Raw genomic sequence first — 18123 nt, forward strand, 5'->3', positions numbered from 1 at the left:
GGGAAGCATGGCTAAACCATTTAAAAGACAACATGAGAAAGCAAGTTCATTCTCTGAACTTACTGAAGTAGACTCACATTTTTCAAGTGATTTTTTTTTTTTTTTTTTTTTGGTCATCTTAGGCTTCTTTTTTCTTATTTATGTATACTCCAGACTTTTTTCCAAATTTCTTCAAAAGAAAGAATGAGATTGATCTTGCTTGCTTGACACAACCTTGTAAGTAAAAATTGTTCAAGATGAGTCCTCTAGGAGAAAATTACAGATTGGGTAATACACTTGTGATTAGTTTATGACTGAAACAACATCATTAGACTAAACAAGTTAAAAATGGTAGAGATACCAATTCACATCCACTTGCATGACTAAAAAGTAACATAGGTTGATGAGAAGGTGGAGAAACTGAAACTTGTGTATTGCTGGTGGGAATGTAAAAAACATTGCATCTGCTCTGGAGATCATTTTTGCATTTTCTCAGAAAGTTTCTAAGTAGAACAGCCATATGGACCAGCAATCTACTCACAGGAATATAACCAAAAGAACTGAAACAGATGTTGAAACAAAACTTGTATACAGGTGGTTTATAAGCCTTATTCACAATAGCCAAAATGTAGAAACAACCAAAATGTCCATTTGTACAGACAAAATGTGGTGTACCCATACAATGAAATATTATTCCGCTATACAAAGAAATGAAACGCTGATGCATACAACATGGATGAACACAGGCTAGCTGAAAGAAACCAGACAAAAAGTCATGTAGCGTATGATTCCATTTATATGAAATATCCAGAATAGGGAAGTCCAGTGAGGCAGAAAGCAGATTAGTATGTGCCAGGGGCTGGAGGGTAAGAGTAAATTAATAGGTATGGAATTTTCTTTTTGGGGTGATGAAAATGTTTTGAAAGTAGTTAACAGATGGTAGCCACACAACATCGTGAATGTACTCAATGCAATGGAATTACATACTTTAAAATGGTTAGTCTTACATGAATGTCACTTCAGTTTAAAAAATGTTTTGGTATTATCATCTCAGAATGTAGTCTTGTTATTCTGAAGTTAGTGACTACAAAAATCACCCAAGTTAATAACAGCTCTTAAACCTTCAATGTAAAAGCATGTACTTTCTCGTAAAGTGGGACAACAGAATTTGAATATTACCAAAATCAGTTAAACCTCTTAATATTGTTTCCCTTTCCAAAATGAAATCTAAATTGCATTTCCTTAGTATTATATTGAGCAAAATATTAACATTTTCAAAGCTTTCCATTTTTTTTCTTTTTGTTGCCTGGCTTGTGAGATTTTAGTCCCCTGACCAGGGTTAGAACCCAGGCCCTCAGCAGTGAAAACCAGAGTCCTAACCACTGGACCACCAGCAAATTCCCATGTTTAAATGGGATTTAAATTTTGTATTACGTTTGGAAAACTGGTTGGCTCTTTTTTAGAGAAAAGATTTTCCCTATTGAGTTGTCATGTGGGTCTTAACAATAAACTAATAGTGCAAACTTCTCTCTTTCATTATATATGGGTTTTGGTTTTGTCTCAAACTAGTTTGTAGGGCATTTCTGCCTGCATTTCATAGCTGGAAAATATGAGATCTAAAGCTATCAGTTTCCCCCAGGGAAATTTCCCCACAGTAGCGTTCTTTGGACTTCTCTACCTTGAGTTATATTCCTCAGAGATCCACCTTGAGCTGAAACCACATTTTGATGACTCAAAAAGTCACCAATGAGTAAAATTCTTGAAAATTTGAAACTGATTTTAGTTTCTAGAATTTAAAAAACATCACATTATAGTCAGAAATGGTTTGTTTGCTAAAGAATTATAAACTACCAGTTTGTATGTTTGAGTGGCAACTGTTTAAGAATTCATTTAACACGAATAATGTATTTATAGTGTTCTTAAGTATTATAGTTTGTAATCAATAATATAAAATTTCAAAACGTTAATTCCTATAGCAAAAACAAGTTCTTGCTAGTACATTGTACCTTGCTGGTTACATAGTACAATCTGATTCACCAGAATTGCTCGACTTTCCATATTTAATTACATGTACTAAAAAACCCAAATGTAATAGAAAAATTCAATCACAGAGATGGCTTTAAACACTTACAAATTTCTGAAATAACACTGTGTTCTAACTCATATACAAGGACATTTTGGTATGCTATTTATACAATTTTCTTAGTGGTCCCTAACTTTGGGCTTCCCAGGTGGCACAGTGGTAAAGAATCCACCTACCAATGAAGATGCAGGTTTGATCCCTGGGCCAGGAAGATACCCTGGAAAAGGAAATGGCAATCCAATCTAGTATTCGTGCCTGGGAAATTCCATGGACAGAGGAGCCTGGTGGGCTACAGTCCATGGGGGTCAGAGTGGGACACGACAGTGACAGCACAACTTTGGATTAACTGTAAGAAAGTAGCTGTGTACTAGAGATTTGACCAGAGTTTATGGTACTTCAAAATAACACTTTATATTCTAATATTCTGAAATGCCTGTGTGATTACTGTCTAGTCAGCAAATACCAAAGTTGAAGAATAAGGATGTGGATGTTTAATAAGTATGTAGAATTTTTGCGACCAGAGTTCAATATAGCTAGCTGTAGTGTTATTAATACAGGACTTGTATGTTTTTCTCATGGGCATGAGGATGTCATATTACACTTTATGTTTCTCAGCTTTTTGTTTTCTCAGCTTACTGTCAAAGTCCTGTCAATATGTTTGTTAGAAACAAAATTAAAACCAAATATTAAACGGAAAAAAAAACTGCAAAAGAATCAGATTCTGGCTTCAATATATTCTATATCTGTAAACTGATGTTAAAATGCTTTTAAAATGCTATTTAGGAAGGCACAATTTGGTAGCTTCAATTTTTCATTCATAGCTTCTTCTAAACAAGATTCCAAAAAACTGCCACCTTAATTTTTTGCTTCAAGTACTTTTAAGCACTTCAAGGTTCAATCTGAAGTGCAGGTAAAACCCTCTCACTTTCAAGATTATTAAGAGTAAACAATACACTGGATAGTGAGCAGAATATGAAGATGCAGGCTATCAAAAGAGGAACATTCTTACCAGGCTTAGAGATTAAAGAAGGTGGAACAAAGGGCTTCATGACTGGAAAATCAGAGCTCTGGTTGAAGTGAGCTCTAGCTAGCTAAGCTAGAAGTTAAATGCAGAAATACAAGATGACATTATGGTTATCCTGAACATGAGGCTGCAGCTAAAGCATTACAAATAAAGTATGGTGATAACCAAGTTAGAAAAGCTTCGTTACTAAGCAGCTAGACTCTAATCAGTAAAACTATAATTTGTAATTTTCAACAATTTGCCTTCATATTTAAAAAAATTTTTACAGTATATAAATTACATGTACAATGTTTTCCTGTAACTCAAGTTTATTCCAGAGATGCTCAAAAACCCCATTACTACTCTCCCTTTCTCCTATTTAGAAAAACCAACAATTTCAAAAATACTTGCAGCACAGAAATACTATGTGGTTCATCCACTATTTCAAGCCCCTATCAGTAGGCAGTTTTTCAAAAGTAATGCATTGTGCTCTTCTCCTAATACCTAATATGATAGGGTCGAATACCCTGTTGATTTATGAACATTTTCCATGGGCAAGAGTGTTACAGACAATAGGATCAAGTTGACAATGTTACTGTTCACTTTGAATACTAAATTGTGCTTGCATCCTAAAAGTTAAGATAAACTGCAGTAAGGATGGGACCGTAAGTATGTCCTTTATGCCATACACTAAAAATTAAATCCTAAAACTTAAGACAGTGAAAATACCTTATGTTAATTGAAAAATAAAAGATGAAAACCAATAGGAATTGGTAATGGTGTACTTTTTCGTTAAAGCTCTGAAGTTGTATGAAATTGCCAACCAAACTGAGGTAGAGATAGTCCCTAATGTTATTCCTTCCTTGTGTTAGAACTTAGTCCTCTCACTTCAACTTGTATGTGCTCTCCCCCTAATTATATATACATCATTTAATTTGAAGTGTGTTATGATAGAAAGATTACAAGATCATTCAGGTTTTTTTTTCTTTACAAAATTCTTAATTAGCAAAAAAAAGTACTTATAAAATGTACACAGTGTTCTTCCTGCCAGCCACAAATATTTTTGTTTTTCCTCCAAGTGTAGAAAAAAAGCGTAGAGAAACTGTATTATGCAAACATTATGATAGTCATGTAATGAAGACACTAGAACATAACTAATAGGATAAGAATAATTTACCTTAGTGTCTAATTTTCCTCTTTGAAAGTTATACATAAGCTCTGATTCATATTAAATCTCCTACTAAAGCAGACTTAAATTCTATTAGACACGAATCTATTTCCATTTTAAATCACATACAATTGCTATGTGATCAGAGGGATGGGAAACGCTAGGTAAGGCTTGGTGAGTGGTAACTTCTTCATGACTAGGTAATGGGATCACCTGTTCAACCTCTAAAGCATTTAAGTCAGTGAAAATATAATCCAGACATCCATGAAAGCCACCAACGTAATTTGTGTAAGCAGGTTCACCACAAGCACTTTTCAGTTTGAAGAAATGGCTAAGAGACATGTTGCATCGTTCCTCTTCCCCATTGGAAGTCCAGTCTTCATGATCCTCTGCAATGCTGCCATTGATGACAAAGTGATACATTCCTGTTGATGGAGTACTATTAAAGTCCCCACAAAATATAACTGGTATGCCGGGATACAGATCACAAGAGACATGTCTAATGTGAGCCAAGGCTACTGCCATTTGAATGAGACGAATGTAGCCACCTAGGAATATAAAAAACATTAATGTTAACCTGCCTTTAAAAAAAATAAAAACCCACAAATTATAGTATCTGGGTAACATTCAGGATACTTGTATGTGTGGGGAGGAACTGGAGCAAGGTGGTTAAAAGGTAAAATTTCAAGTGTCAAGATTAATGATATTGGGTAATACACAACATGATGGCTATGGTATTTAATACCACTGTATGGTATATTTGAAAACTACTAAGGGAGTAAATCCCAGAAGTTCTCATCACAAGGAAAAAAAACTTTTTTGGGGGTGTTTATATGAGCTTATGGATGTTACCTTATTGTGATAATCACTTTGCAATACACATAAGTCATTATGCCATATACCTTACATTGTACAGCACTGTGTATAAACTGTATTTTGACAAAACAAAAAAAGATGTATTTGTGTAAAACAGCTTTTACCAACTTTAAGTTACCATGTTCAAGCCACTTGTGAAAATCAATAAAACCTACCTTTGGGGTGCCAGTAGAGATGGGTATTAGCAACACATATCTTTTTAGAAGAGTCCTTTGTAGACTGAAGAACAGAAACCTAAGATAAACAGAAAATGCTGACTTCAGTTTCTATTTCCTGTTGTGAAAAAATTTTTTTTTTCAAATCTAAGACTATATGATGAACTGACATTTTATTCCAAATCCTTCCCTGCTGATGAAGTATGATCGAAATTATGAAACTTAACTTTTAAATTTTGGAATATTACATGAATGGGATTCAGCATAATAGTTTAATAACAACCCAACATATAGAAGTAGCATGAATACAGTTCAGATGGTAACACTAAGGTTGGAGACGCTGTTTTTAAGTGTAAGTGTAGGCATAGGAGTCAGGCAAAAGTAGCTTTGAATACCCACTGTACCATTTATAGCAGTGTGACCTGGAAAGTGACATTTCTTTTTCCTAAACCAGCTTCATCACGAGTGAAAAAGAGGCAATATCATCCACTTCAAAGAGAACATTTAATTGTGTGAATTCAATTAAATGAGCTTACTCAGAGGTGCCATGATACACAGTAGGTGCTCAAAAAATGGAAGCTACTCTTCTTAATATGAACAAAACCAGTTACCTAAAAAATGGACAGAGTTTTAGAGTAACATCTACAAAACGGGAACAGCAGGATTACTATGAGCCAAAATTAAAAGCTAATATTTATGGAGCACTTCGTAAAACATGCTGGAGACTTAAATTTTAAGTTCTTCAAAATGTGTCCCCACAGTGTTTGGTAAGTAATAAGAAAATATTAGCTACTAAATTATCTTATTTAGCTAAATACACGAAATCGTAAGCATGTCTTTTTTCAAGGTAACCTGAAGCGTGTAGGGCACATTTCAGGTACTCAGTATTTGCTCAATGAATGAATGAAGGCTAAATGACGTGCTTAAGATTCAAGAGCAAAGACTTTTCAGGAGAATCTGGTCTAGTTTCATCAACACTCCCACCCCTTCCAGAACGAGTATGTACAGAGACTGGCGGAGTCACTTTACCTGAACGACAGAAGACCTCTGGAGCACCCTTTCTTGCGCTGATGGGTACAAAGCTAGTTTCTCCAGCAGTTCCTTGTGAAGTGGGTCGGACTGCAGGGCTTCGTGGAAAGCAATGTCATGCTGGCTAAGGAGGCTGAACTTGGACTTTCTGTAGAAAGTGGCCAGGCCTTCATGCTGCTTGATTCGAAACACGCCCTCCAGCCCAAAGGCCTCGAGGGCCGGCACCAAGCAGTCTGTAAACACGCAGCGGTCAACTTCCTGCAAACAGATGAGGTCGGCGTTGTAGCCCGTGAGCTCCTTCTGGATAAGGTTCTGGCGGTAGTCGAGTTCCAGAGCGTAAGGGGCACAGTATGGGTACAGGACCGTCCGCGAGAACTCAGTCTGGGCGTATGTGTCAGCCAGAATGTTGTAGGAGACCGTGCGGATGATAGCGTCGTCCGTCACCTTCTTTGTGTAGAGATGCCGGTGGTCAAAGGTGCAGGTGCCGGGCCCAGCCTCCACTGGACACACACTTTCCAGCTCCCGGCTTGGCCCGAAGCGCTGCCCATTGCCCGGAGTGCAATGAAGCTTGAGCCGTAGCCCGATGTCGGCATTAGATGGGGTGTAGACGCGCTGGTGCACACCCGTCTCGGTCCAACCAGGAGAGGGCGAAGAGGGAGAGGACGACGAGGGGCCTCCGCCCCCAGGCTCCGCCGCTCTGGGTTTGGTCTCCTTGTACCAGCGAAAGAGGGAGCCGGTGGGATCCCCAAATTCGACGCCGAGCTTGGGGCACACCGGGAAGCCGGCCATGAGGTAGCGCGGCAACTGTAGCTCGGTGAAGGTGGGCGGGTTGCGCTCCACCTTGTACTTGACATCGCCAATCTGCAGCACCGCACCGTCCTGCCAGGCGTCCACATTGAGCACGTCGTCGGCTACTGCCTCCTCCCGGTAGTACAACTTCACCACGGGCTCGCAGGCTGCCGCCGGCTCAGGCCCCGGCCCCGCACAGGCCACGCCGCCGTTGGCGTTTGGCCGGTTCTTCCTGCTCTTCTTGGCGGCGGCTGCCTTAGCGTGGCCTTTAAGGGCGTTGGTAGCGATCCGGCTGAGAGCCCGACCCAGCGGCTCGCTCTGGTCGCGCTGCATATTCTTGTGGCTGCCGTCGGCCAGCGCGAATGACAGGCTTAGCTTAGGCTCGGAAGGCACACAGCGCACCACAGCGCGCTCCATCGCGCCCACCGAGGTCTCAGACGCCGCCTCGGTCCGACCGTGCCGCTCCACCGCCGTGCGGACCCCACGAAGCGCGGCGCGGACGCCTGGGAGCCTCCACATGAACCTGGTGTCCCAGGGGCTGTCAACACCTGCGGCTGAGCAACCGCCAAGTGTCAAGTAGAGACAGAGAAGCTGCAGCCGCCGGTTCCGGGATCCATTCAGTCCCTCAACTTCCGGCCGGCGAAGAGACCGCGCACTGAGCTCCCGCCCCGCACATTCGCCAGGGCAGCTTACCTGCTCCTTTTTTCCATAGCCACGCCTTTCTCGAATACATCTGGATTAATTTTATCTTTAACTAGAGTCATAAGGCTGGAAAAAAGAAGAAAATATAGAGGTTCCAGGAGGAAATATTAGACTCCACGATTTTAACGAAAGTGCAGTTGGCGGGCAGAAGAGAAGGCGCGCCCAAACCGGAAGTGGTGGGGGTGATGTCACGGGTTTCGCTTCCCCGAAGGAGACAGGCGTGGTCCCTGGGTTTTAACTGCTTACCTTCTGGTGCTCCCTGGTGCTGCCTTGTGCTAGGGCGTAGGGAACTCTACCCAGATTGCCAGCCTGTGTTCAGGTGTGGAAAGTGTTGCTTAGTTCTCAGTAGCATTGCCAACGTTTCTCACCCTCTTCTGAGGTGTGGAGGGTTCACCTCAGGCCGAGCCAGCGCCGACGCGCGAAGCAGAGCTTTTGTGGTAGTAACTACCAAGGATATATAATAGCTCCCACTTAGGGAGCAGTGACTGTACTGAAAACATACAGATATGAGGTCCAAAGAGATTAAGTTACGTGCTCAAGGCCAAACAGACGTTGCTGAATGAATGACGGGAGACAGAATAGCCAGTGAGTAAAAGGAAATGAGAAATGCAGTTTCTTTGAAAACCACATGGAAAAAGTATTTCAAGGGACAAATTTTGTGTTAAATATAATTAAGTGATTAACTGAAGAAAAAAAAACAAACAACTCTTGAAGATTCAAAGAAGAAATTGAGAATTCCCTCATCACAGCAGAGGATTTATTTGCATCCACTTTCCAAAGCCTTAGACTGTGTGGATCACAATAAACTGTGGAAAATTCTGAAAGAGATGGGAATACCAGACCATCTGACCTGTCTCTTGAGAAACCTGTATGCAGGTCAGGAAGCAACAGTTAGAACTGAACATGGAACAACAGACTGGTTCCAAATAGGAAAAGGAGTACGTCAAGGCTGTATATTGTCACCCTGTTTATTTAACTTATATGCAGAGTATATCATGAGAAATGCTGGGCTGGAAGAAACACAAGCTGGAATCAAGATTGCCGGGAGAAATATCAATAACCTCAGATACGCAGATGACACCACCCTTATGGCAGAATGTGAAGAAGAACTAAAGAGCCTCTTGATGAAGGTGAAAGAGGAGAGTGAAAAAGTTGGCTTAAAGCTCAACATTCAGAAAACTAAGATCATGGCATCTGGTCCCATCACTTCATGGGAAATAGATGGGGAAACAGTGGAAACAGTGTCAGACTTTATTTTGGGGGGCTCCAAAATCACTGCTGATGGTGATTGCAGCCATGAAATTAAAAGATGCTTACTCCTTGGAAGGAAGGTTATGGCCAACCTAGATAGCATATTTAAAAGCAGAGACATTACTTTGCCAACAAAAGTCCGTCTAGTCAAGGCTATGGTTTTTCCAGTGGTCATGTATGGATGTGAGAGTTGGACGGTGAAGAAAGCTGAGCACCAAAGAATTGATGCCTTTGAACTGTGGTGTTGGAGAAGACTCTTGAGAGTCCCTTGGACTGCAAGGGGATCCAATCAATCCATCCTAAAGGAGATCAATCCTGGGTGTTCATTGGAAGGTCTGATGTTGAAGCTGAAGCTCCAATACTTTGGCCACCTCATGCGAAGGGTTGACTCATTGGAAAAGACCCTAATGCTGGGTAGGATTGGGGGCGGAAAGAGAAGGGGACGACAGAGGATGAGATGGCTGGATGGCATCACCTTCTCGATGGACATGGGTTTGGGTGGATTCCGGGAGTTGGTGATGGACAGAGAGGCCTGGCGTGCTGCAATTCATAGGGTCGCAGAGAGTCGGACACGACTGAGGGACTGAACTGAACTGAACTGAACTGAACTCCCGTCTCCTGCAACTAGAATATTTATTGTCTAATAATAAGCCATGCACTTTTCCCCTGGCTTACAGTGAGGAAATTAAGCCTTTTTTCTAAAAGAAGGATGGATTTGCAGTCGTTTGAAGGCCTTCTCCCAAGGCAGCAAGCATTTGCCAAGGTGACTGGATACCTGATGGTATGTAATGTGGGGGTACACTGAAGGTATAAAAGTCATTACATTACATCAGCTGACTGCCTAAAGAAAGTCTCAGTACTCCAGTTAATAGCACCCACATTAGCAAATATAAACTTTGAACTGGCATTTTTGTTCATGCAGTTTTGCAGAACTCAGTCAACCTTAAAGACATTTAAAGAATATCAGTCAATTTAAAGAAAGATAAGAGCCCTGTTAGAAAATGTGGGAATTCCCTGCCAGTCCAGTGGTTAGGAGTCCACGCTTTTAACTGCAGAAAGTGAAACTGAAGTCGCTCAGTCGTGTCCGACTTTTTGCGACCCCATAGACCGTAGCCTACCGGGCTCCTCCGTCCATGGGATTTTCCAGGCAAGAATACTAGAGTGGGTTGCCATTTCCTTCTCCAGGAGATCTTCCCGACCCAGGGATTGAACCTGCATTGTAGGCAGACGCGTTACAATCTGAGCCACCAGGGAAGTCCTTAACTGCTGAGGGCCTGAATTCAATCCCTGATGGGGGAACTAAGGTCTTGCAAGCTGTGAGATGCACCAAAAAACAACAACAACAACAAAAATAACCCCGAAACAAAAACCCTATTAGAAAATGTGATTTTCCTTAGAGTAATCTAATCTACTTTAACTCTGTAGCAGAGTCTTAATCCCAGTTTGAGACAGATAACTTTGAAGTGTCATACTTTCAGGGGTTTTTTTGGTTTTGGGGTTTAAAGAAATTTATTTTTCAAAGAGTAAAAACCTATCCGCAGTGAAAAATGGTAATAGTCCCACTCTGACTCCTATACATATGCAAACATTTATGAATTTATACCCTTCCCCCCACTTTTTTTACACAAAAGGAATGTAGTATACCCATTCTTAAGTATCTTCGCTTTTCATTATCTGCTGTTGTTTCCTTCAAGAGAAAGTTTCTGCAGGTTTTCTGAAAGTGTCTCAAATTCACGTAGAAAGTTTAATTTGAACTCAAAAGACTTGAAAATAATAAGTGGTGTGTTTGAAGCTAAGTTTTTATGCGGCTAAATGGTAGCATAGTTATAATTACATAATTGAAATTTGAGATTGGAAGACTGAACCAATAGTTTGTTTTCCCTGCTACCAAAAGAAGTGTAAAAAAATAACATTTTATTCATACATTCTCAGTTCATACCAAGAAACACAAGCTGCTGCTGCTAAGTCGCTTCAGTCGTGTCCGACTCTGTGCGACCCCATAGACGGCAGCCCACCAGGCTCCCCCATCCCTGGGATTCTCCAGGCAAGAACACTGGAGTGGGTTGCCATTTCTGTCTCTAATACATGAAAGTGAAAAGTGAAAGTGAAGTCACTCAGTCGTGTCCGACTCTTAGCGACCCCAAGGACTGCAGCCTACCAGGCTCCGCCATCCATGGGATTTTCCAGGCAAGAGTACTGGAGTGGGGTGCCATTGCCTTCTCCGGAAACACAAGCTAACTTTTACTTATCAAAAGCTATGGTTGATGGAATTATTTTTGTTACTTATAAATATATCTGCAGAGATTAGCATGTGAAGACAGTTTCTTGTAATTACCTTCAGTTAATAAGTTGGCATAGATCATTAATATACTTCTATTTTTTTATAAGCTTAAGGTCAACATGAAACTAGTTTTGAGTGATAGCACTCAGAAATTTTGAGTAGTACTTGGTGATAATCACTAGAGGGTAATCTGTTTTCTTATATATTCAAAATTTAATAATTTCTATTGCTTTCTAACGGATCAATTTCTGTTTTTTTTTTAACATTTTCTTGAGTTTTATTGAGATATAATTGATATATAAGATGGTATTAGTCCAAGATGTACAATATAATGATTTGACATATGTATATATTGCCAAATGATTACCACAGTAAGGTTAGTTAACATTCATTACCTCAGTAGTTACAATTTTTTTCTTGTAATGAGAACTTTTGAGGTCTATTCTTTTGTAATTTTCACATATACTGTAGTCACCATCCTGTACATTCCGTTCCATTCCAGAACTTGCTTATCTTACAACTGGAACTTTATACCTTTTTGATCACCTTCACCCATTTTCTTTATCCAACCCCCTCCATCTGTTCTCTGTATCTGTGAATCAAATTATTTTACATTCCACATATAATTGAAATCATACAGTATTTGTCTTTGTTTGTCTTACTCAGCATAATGCCCTCGAAGTCTATCCTTTGTTGTCACAATGGCAGTATTTCCTTTTTTATGGTTGAAAAGTAATATTCCATTATATATCTGTTAAATATATCTGTACATCAGTATCATATCTACATATCACCTTTACCCACTCACCCATTAATGGACACTTAACATTTAGGTTGTTTCCATGTGTTGGCTGTTGTAAATAATGCTGTGGGCATGCGTGCTAAGTTGATTAAGTCATGTCCAACTCTTTTCAACTCTATGGACTGTAGCTTGCCAGACTCCTCTGTCCATGGGAATTCCCCAGGCAAGAATACTGGCGTGGGTTGCCATGCTCTCCTCCAGGGGATCTTCCTGACCTAGGGATTAAACCTGAGTCTCTTACGTCTCCTGCATTGGCAGGTGGGTTCTTTACTATTAGCGCCACCTGGTAAGCCCAAATAATGCTGCACTAGACACTAAACAATGGCAACCCACTCCAGTACTCTTGCCTGGAAAATCCCATGGACGGAGATGCCTGGTGGGCTGCAGTCCATGGGCTTGGTAAGAGTCGGACACGACTGAGTGGCTTCACTTTCACTTTTCACTTTCATGCATTGGAGAAGGAAATGGCAACCCACTCCAGTGTTCTTGCCTGGAGAATCCCAGGGACGGGGGAGCCTGGTGGGCTGCCGTCTATGGGATTGCACAGAGTCGGACACGACTGAAGCAACTTAGCAGCAGCAGCAGCAGACACTAAACATGCAGATACCTTTTTAGGATATTGATTTTGTTTCCTTTGTGGGTGTATATATAACCGGAAGTGGAATATGTAGCTGAATTGGTAGTTCTTTTAATTTTCTGAGTAACTTTTATTTCTGTACTGTTTTCCAGAGTGGCTGCATCATTTTACATTCCCACCAACAATGCTATTTTTTTATTTTAAAATATTTATTATAACTTATAATGATTATATTATATATTAATAATACTATACAGCATAGTATATATAATACATAATACAGCTATATCATTTGTTTCATTTTTAAAATTGAGATGCAACTATCAATCAGTGTAAGTATAGTAAAAGTGAAAGTGATAGTCACTCAGTTGTGCCTGACTCTTTGAGACCCCACAGACTATAGTCTGCCAGACTCCTCTGTTCATGGAATTCTCCAGGCAAGAATACTAGGATGGGTGGTCATTCCCTTCCCCAGGGGATCTTCCCAACCCAGGGATCAAACCTGGGTCTTCCATGTTGCAGGCAGATTCTTTACTGTCTGGGCCACCAGGGAAGCCCCCAGTATAAGTATAATTAATGTTAATGTAACAGTAAAGAAAAACTTATTTTGAAGGGAAAAATCAAAGAGCTTATGTAAAACATAACACAATTTAGCTCCGTAAAGAACTCTTCAGCATATAGACTCTTTTCTTTTTCCTGCACACCCATTTTAAATTTTGAAATGAACAATACATAGTTTAAAGCATAGTAAGTTAGTCTCATAAGTTCTCTTAGCATCGTCAACATTTCTATTAAGAAATAGAAAAAAATTTGTATAGTATTGGAGAATCACATTTTAGTGTCATTACATTGGTGCTTTTAAATAATTAAGGTTTTGTAAAATATTATCTGGTTATAAATAATATTTCTAACCCTTAGACTCAGAAATAGAGCCTTTAAAGGAAGTGTTTTAAGCTGAAAATTAAATACGTTTAGATAATGAACGTATTTTTTCCTTTCTTTCAAAGCAAAATATTTAATAAAATTCCAGATGTATCTTTTGTAGAAATTGATAGGCTGATCTTAAAATTTATATGGAAATGCCATTAATGGACATTTAACATTAATTAAATGTTAAATTTAATTAACATTAAATAGTTATCTAGAATAGTCCAAATTTCTACTTTTTATAAAAGAAGAACAAAGTTGGAAGGCTAACACTACTCAAATTTAAAGCTATAGTTGACCCCTGAACAACATGTGGAATTAAGGGCACCAGTCCCCCTCCCTACCCCATTACAGATGAAAATCCATATAAAACTTTATAGTCGGTTCTCCAGATCCTCTGTTTAGCATCTGCTGATTCAGCCAACCAACGATCTTGCATAGTACTGTAACATACATTTAGTGAAAAAAATATGTATGTAACTGGATAGTTCAAAACTGTCTTGTTTAAAGAGTCAACTGTATAACCATTTTTCCAAGACACTGTAGTACTGGAATAAAGGTAGACACGTAGATTAAAGGAACAGAATTGATTGTCCAAAAATAAACCTTTACATTATGGTAAATTGATTTTTCAATAAAGACGTCAAGGCGATTCAGTGAGAAAAGGACAGTGTTTTCAACAAAGGGTACTGGAACAACTGTATATCCATATGCAAAAAAATAAACTTGAATCTGCATCTCTTAGCACATACAGAAATTGACTCAATGTATTGTAGGCCTAAATGTAAAACCAAAAAGTAGAAGTCACAGAAAATCTTCATGATCTTACCTATCTTTCATAGATAACAACTTCAAAATCATAATCCATTAAAGAAAAAATATCTTGTTTGACTTTATACAAATGAAAAAATTTTACTCTTCAAAAGACATGATTAAGAAAATGAAAAGACAAGCTACAGACCGAGAGAATATATTTGCAAATTATCTGATAATGTGTATCCAGAATATAAAGAACTCTTACAACTTCATGATGAAAAGCTAAATAGTCCAACTTAAAAATGGATAAAAGATTTAAATAGACATTTCATAAAAAAATATGTTAATGGATAATAAGCTCACGAAAAGATATTCAACATTATTTGTGTTTAGGGAAATGTAAGTTAAAGCCATAATGAGATAACACTGTATGCCCATTCAAATACTTGTAATAAAATAAGATAGACTATCAAATGTTGACAAGTAATGTGGAGGAATTAGAATCATTGTATTTTTTCTTTTTGGTAGCAATGTAAAATCTTTCAGCCACTTTGGAAAACAGTTTGACATTTTCTTAAAAGATCAAATAGGCTTATTATTTATCCCAGCAATTCCTACCAATGAGAAATAAAAGTGTATGTTCATCCAAAAATTTGTACACAAATGTTCATGGGAGGATTATTCATAGTAGCCCTAAACTAGAAACCATCCAAATGTCCATCAGCTTCTGAATGAATAAACCAAATGTGAAATATCCTCATTTAATGGAAGACTGCAATGCGGGAGACTCAGGTTCGATCCCTGGGTTGGGAAGATCCCCTGGAGAAGAAAATGGCAACCCACTCCAGTATTCTTGCCTGGAGAATCCCATGGGCAGAGAAGCTTGGCAGGCTACAGTCCATGGGGTCACAAAGAGTCGGACACGACTGAGTGACTTCACTTTTCATTTTGTTGTTGTTTGGCTAGTTACTAAGTTGTGTCCGACTCTTTTTTGACTCCCTGGACTATAGCCCACCAGGCTCCTGTGTCCATGGGATTTCCCAGGCAAGAATTCTGGAGTGGGTTGCCATTTCCTCCTCCAGGTAATGGAAGACTATTCAGCAACAAAAAGGAGTGAATTTCTGTCACATACTACATATGGATGAACCTCAAGCACATCATTAAGTGAAAAAAGCCAGACACAAAAGACCACATAAGATTCCATATACATGAAATTTTCAGAAATTGTAAACCTATAGAAACCAAAAGCAAATCAGTGGTTGCCTAGGACAGGAGGTGGGAGTGAAGATTGACTGCATATGAGCTGAAGGGAACTTTTTGCGGTGACAGAAATGTTCTAGAACTGGATCCTGTTAATGGTTGCACAACTATAAATATACTAAAAATACCCATTGAATTATATACTTTAAGATGGTGAATTTTATAGTATTTAAATTATACCTATAAGAAGCTGTTTGAAAAAAGATATGCATTGAATTAGTCAAGATTTAATGAGGGATGCAGAACAAGTAGATTATATATATGCCTTATACATATCCAGTATTTGTGTGTTTATATATATGGTTTATTACAGGAAACTAACTGGCTTATGCAACTTTGGGGGCTAGTGAAGCAAGTCCAAGATCTGTAGGGATAGGCTGTCAGGAAGGGGGGAGCCAAAGAGGGGAGAGTGATTGTAGAACAAGCTGCTGTTTGGAGTCTAACTCAGGGCATGTCTAAAACTTTTAAAAAGAACTTCCACTGATTGAGTGAGGCCCTCATAATCTCCCTAGTGTAGCATCAGGGACTTGAATTACATCTGGAAAATCTCTTCACCACAGCAGTAGATTAGTGTTTGAATAACCGGATGAAGGTGTGTGCAGAATGTAAAAAGCTACTGTCCGCCTTTCAGTCGTTGTAGTTTACCCTAACCAGATTGACATGTCAAAAACCATCACAAAGGGGACTTCCCTGATGGTCCAGTGGCTAAGACTCTGTGCTCCCAATGCAGGGGGAGTGGGTTTGATCCCTGGTCAGAGAACTAGATCCTGCATGTTGCAACTAAAAATCCTGCATGCTGCAACTAAGACCCCGAGCAGCCAGATAAATAAGAGTAATTATAAAACCAATACTGATAAAAAAAGTCTTTCCCAACTGAAAACCCACATGAAATTAACCAGGTTTATGTTAAAAAAAAATACGTATATCATACAATAGTGCTTGTATGTGGAATCTGAAAGATGATACAAATGAACTTAGCAAAACAGAAATAGACTCACAGATAGAGAAAACAAACTTAAGCTTATCAAAGGGTAAAGGGGGAGGATGAATTAGGAGTTTGATTAAAATATACACATTTACTATATATAAAATAGACAACCAACAAGGACCTACTGTATAGCACAGGAAACTGTACTCATTATCTTGTAATAACCTATAATGGAAAAATATCTAAAGAAAGAATATATACAGATATATAACTGAATCAGTTTGCTGTACACTTGAAACTAACACAACATTGTAAATCACCTATATTGATTTTATATTAACTATAAAATTTTTAAAAAGACATTGTGACAAAAAAAAAAAGTATTTTCTACAAAAAGATAGTTTGCTTTTACAAGGTCTGAGGAATTTCAATTTGTTCATTCACTGACTCAAATCATGTTTTTTAGAGGAACTATTGTGTGCCAGTATAGGCTGTACTCTCATTAAAAAAAAAATTCTTTAAATGCTGACTGGCACATAGAAGATGCTCAAATATTTATTGAATGACTATGCCACCAATACACTAGTAGATTTTATTCATCTACCGATTTTACTTATGTACATGGTATTTCCGTAGGCTATCATCACTTAGATGGAGTATCCATTGTGCAGTCTCAAACAGCAACGTTTCACGTTTCTCTCTCCACGCATATTCAAATAATGTACACACTTAACCTCCAAGAATTTCCTGAAGGAAAAGCTCGGTCTAAACAAATAGCAAATAGAGAAACAAGATAAATTAAATTCTTGATTAGTTATAATATTTACAGGGAAGTCGCTATGGGACACTTAAAGCCTTGATCCTCCTTGACAGTGAGTGTTTTACATAAATCTGTTTTCCAGCAATTCCACCGCCCCTTCCAAGGGAAGGCAGTTAAATAAAAAATCTCATTCACCCACCCTCCATTTATTCGAGTAATGAATTATTGTTATGGTAATCCTAATCTGTCACAGCTCAGCAACTGCCTCTCCAGACAACATTTACCCTGTCTACCCAGTTGCGACCGCGACAGTTTCCATGGCGACAACTTTGTTTCTACGCGGCGACCGCCCAGCTCAGGAGCCTGTGGGGTTCCGGTCGTTTCACCCATCGTTTTCTTTTTTCCTTTCACCACTGGAGAAGTTCTCTGAACGTTTCCCTCTTATCCGAGCAGCCGGAAAGAAGTGAAAGCAATCACAGGTACTTTCTTGTCCTCAGCTTTTCTCTTCACCCCTCTCCCAGGGCAGGAGATTCTGAATTGGATACCTGCCCAAATCGTCTCCTTTTCAAGGCAGGATTCCCCGAGTTTTGTGGGCGTCCGCGGCAAATGCAGTTGCTATCACAGTTCGTTGTCAGCGCTTATATGACATTTCAGATTTCTTAGGCATTTACTATGCCTGTGTTTTGCTTTATCATAGTGTTACTTTCTAGGAAGGTGGAAAAGCTAAGATAAAATACTAATGTTTAAAAATATTAACGATGTAAAGCCTCAGCTTTGGGGGGAAAGGGATTATACCT

The 18123-nt window shown here is 39.1% G+C and overlaps 2 protein-coding genes and 1 long non-coding RNA gene across 7 annotated transcripts in view; 1 reads left to right on the forward strand and 2 right to left on the reverse strand.

The window, feature by feature from the left end:
- Nucleotides 1-563: 563 nt before the first annotated feature.
- Nucleotides 564-7723, reverse strand: PDE12 (phosphodiesterase 12). Its single transcript, XM_081524820.1, has 3 exons — nt 6294-7723; nt 5265-5343; nt 564-4781 (listed from the first exon to the last, which is right to left on the reverse strand). Exons 1-3 carry the CDS (start codon nt 7599-7601, stop codon nt 4339-4341), a joined length of 1830 nt encoding a protein of 609 aa, XP_081380946.1. The 5' UTR covers nt 7602-7723; the 3' UTR covers nt 564-4338.
- Nucleotides 7724-17090: 9367 nt separating this feature from the next.
- On the reverse strand, nt 17091-17630 carry LOC145519883 (uncharacterized). Its single transcript, XR_014063997.1, has 2 exons — nt 17526-17630; nt 17091-17331 (listed from the first exon to the last, which is right to left on the reverse strand). It is a non-coding gene; the product is annotated as an uncharacterized LOC145519883 (long non-coding RNA).
- Nucleotides 17631-17633: 3 nt separating this feature from the next.
- Nucleotides 17634-18123, forward strand: part of DNAH12 (dynein axonemal heavy chain 12) — a 188842-nt gene continuing 188352 nt past the window's right edge. For all 5 annotated transcript variants that reach the window (XR_014063983.1, XR_014063987.1, XR_014063985.1 and 2 more), the window contains exon 1: nt 17634-17805. The gene's annotated coding sequence lies outside the window, so the exon portion shown is untranslated. The remainder of the gene's footprint in view (nt 17806-18123) is intronic.

The sequence above is a fragment of the Giraffa tippelskirchi genome, chromosome 9 (assembly GCF_054371585.1).
Source record: "Giraffa tippelskirchi isolate mGirTip1 chromosome 9, T2T-mGirTip1v1.2.pri, whole genome shotgun sequence".
Taxonomy (NCBI): Eukaryota; Metazoa; Chordata; class Mammalia; order Artiodactyla; family Giraffidae; genus Giraffa; species Giraffa tippelskirchi.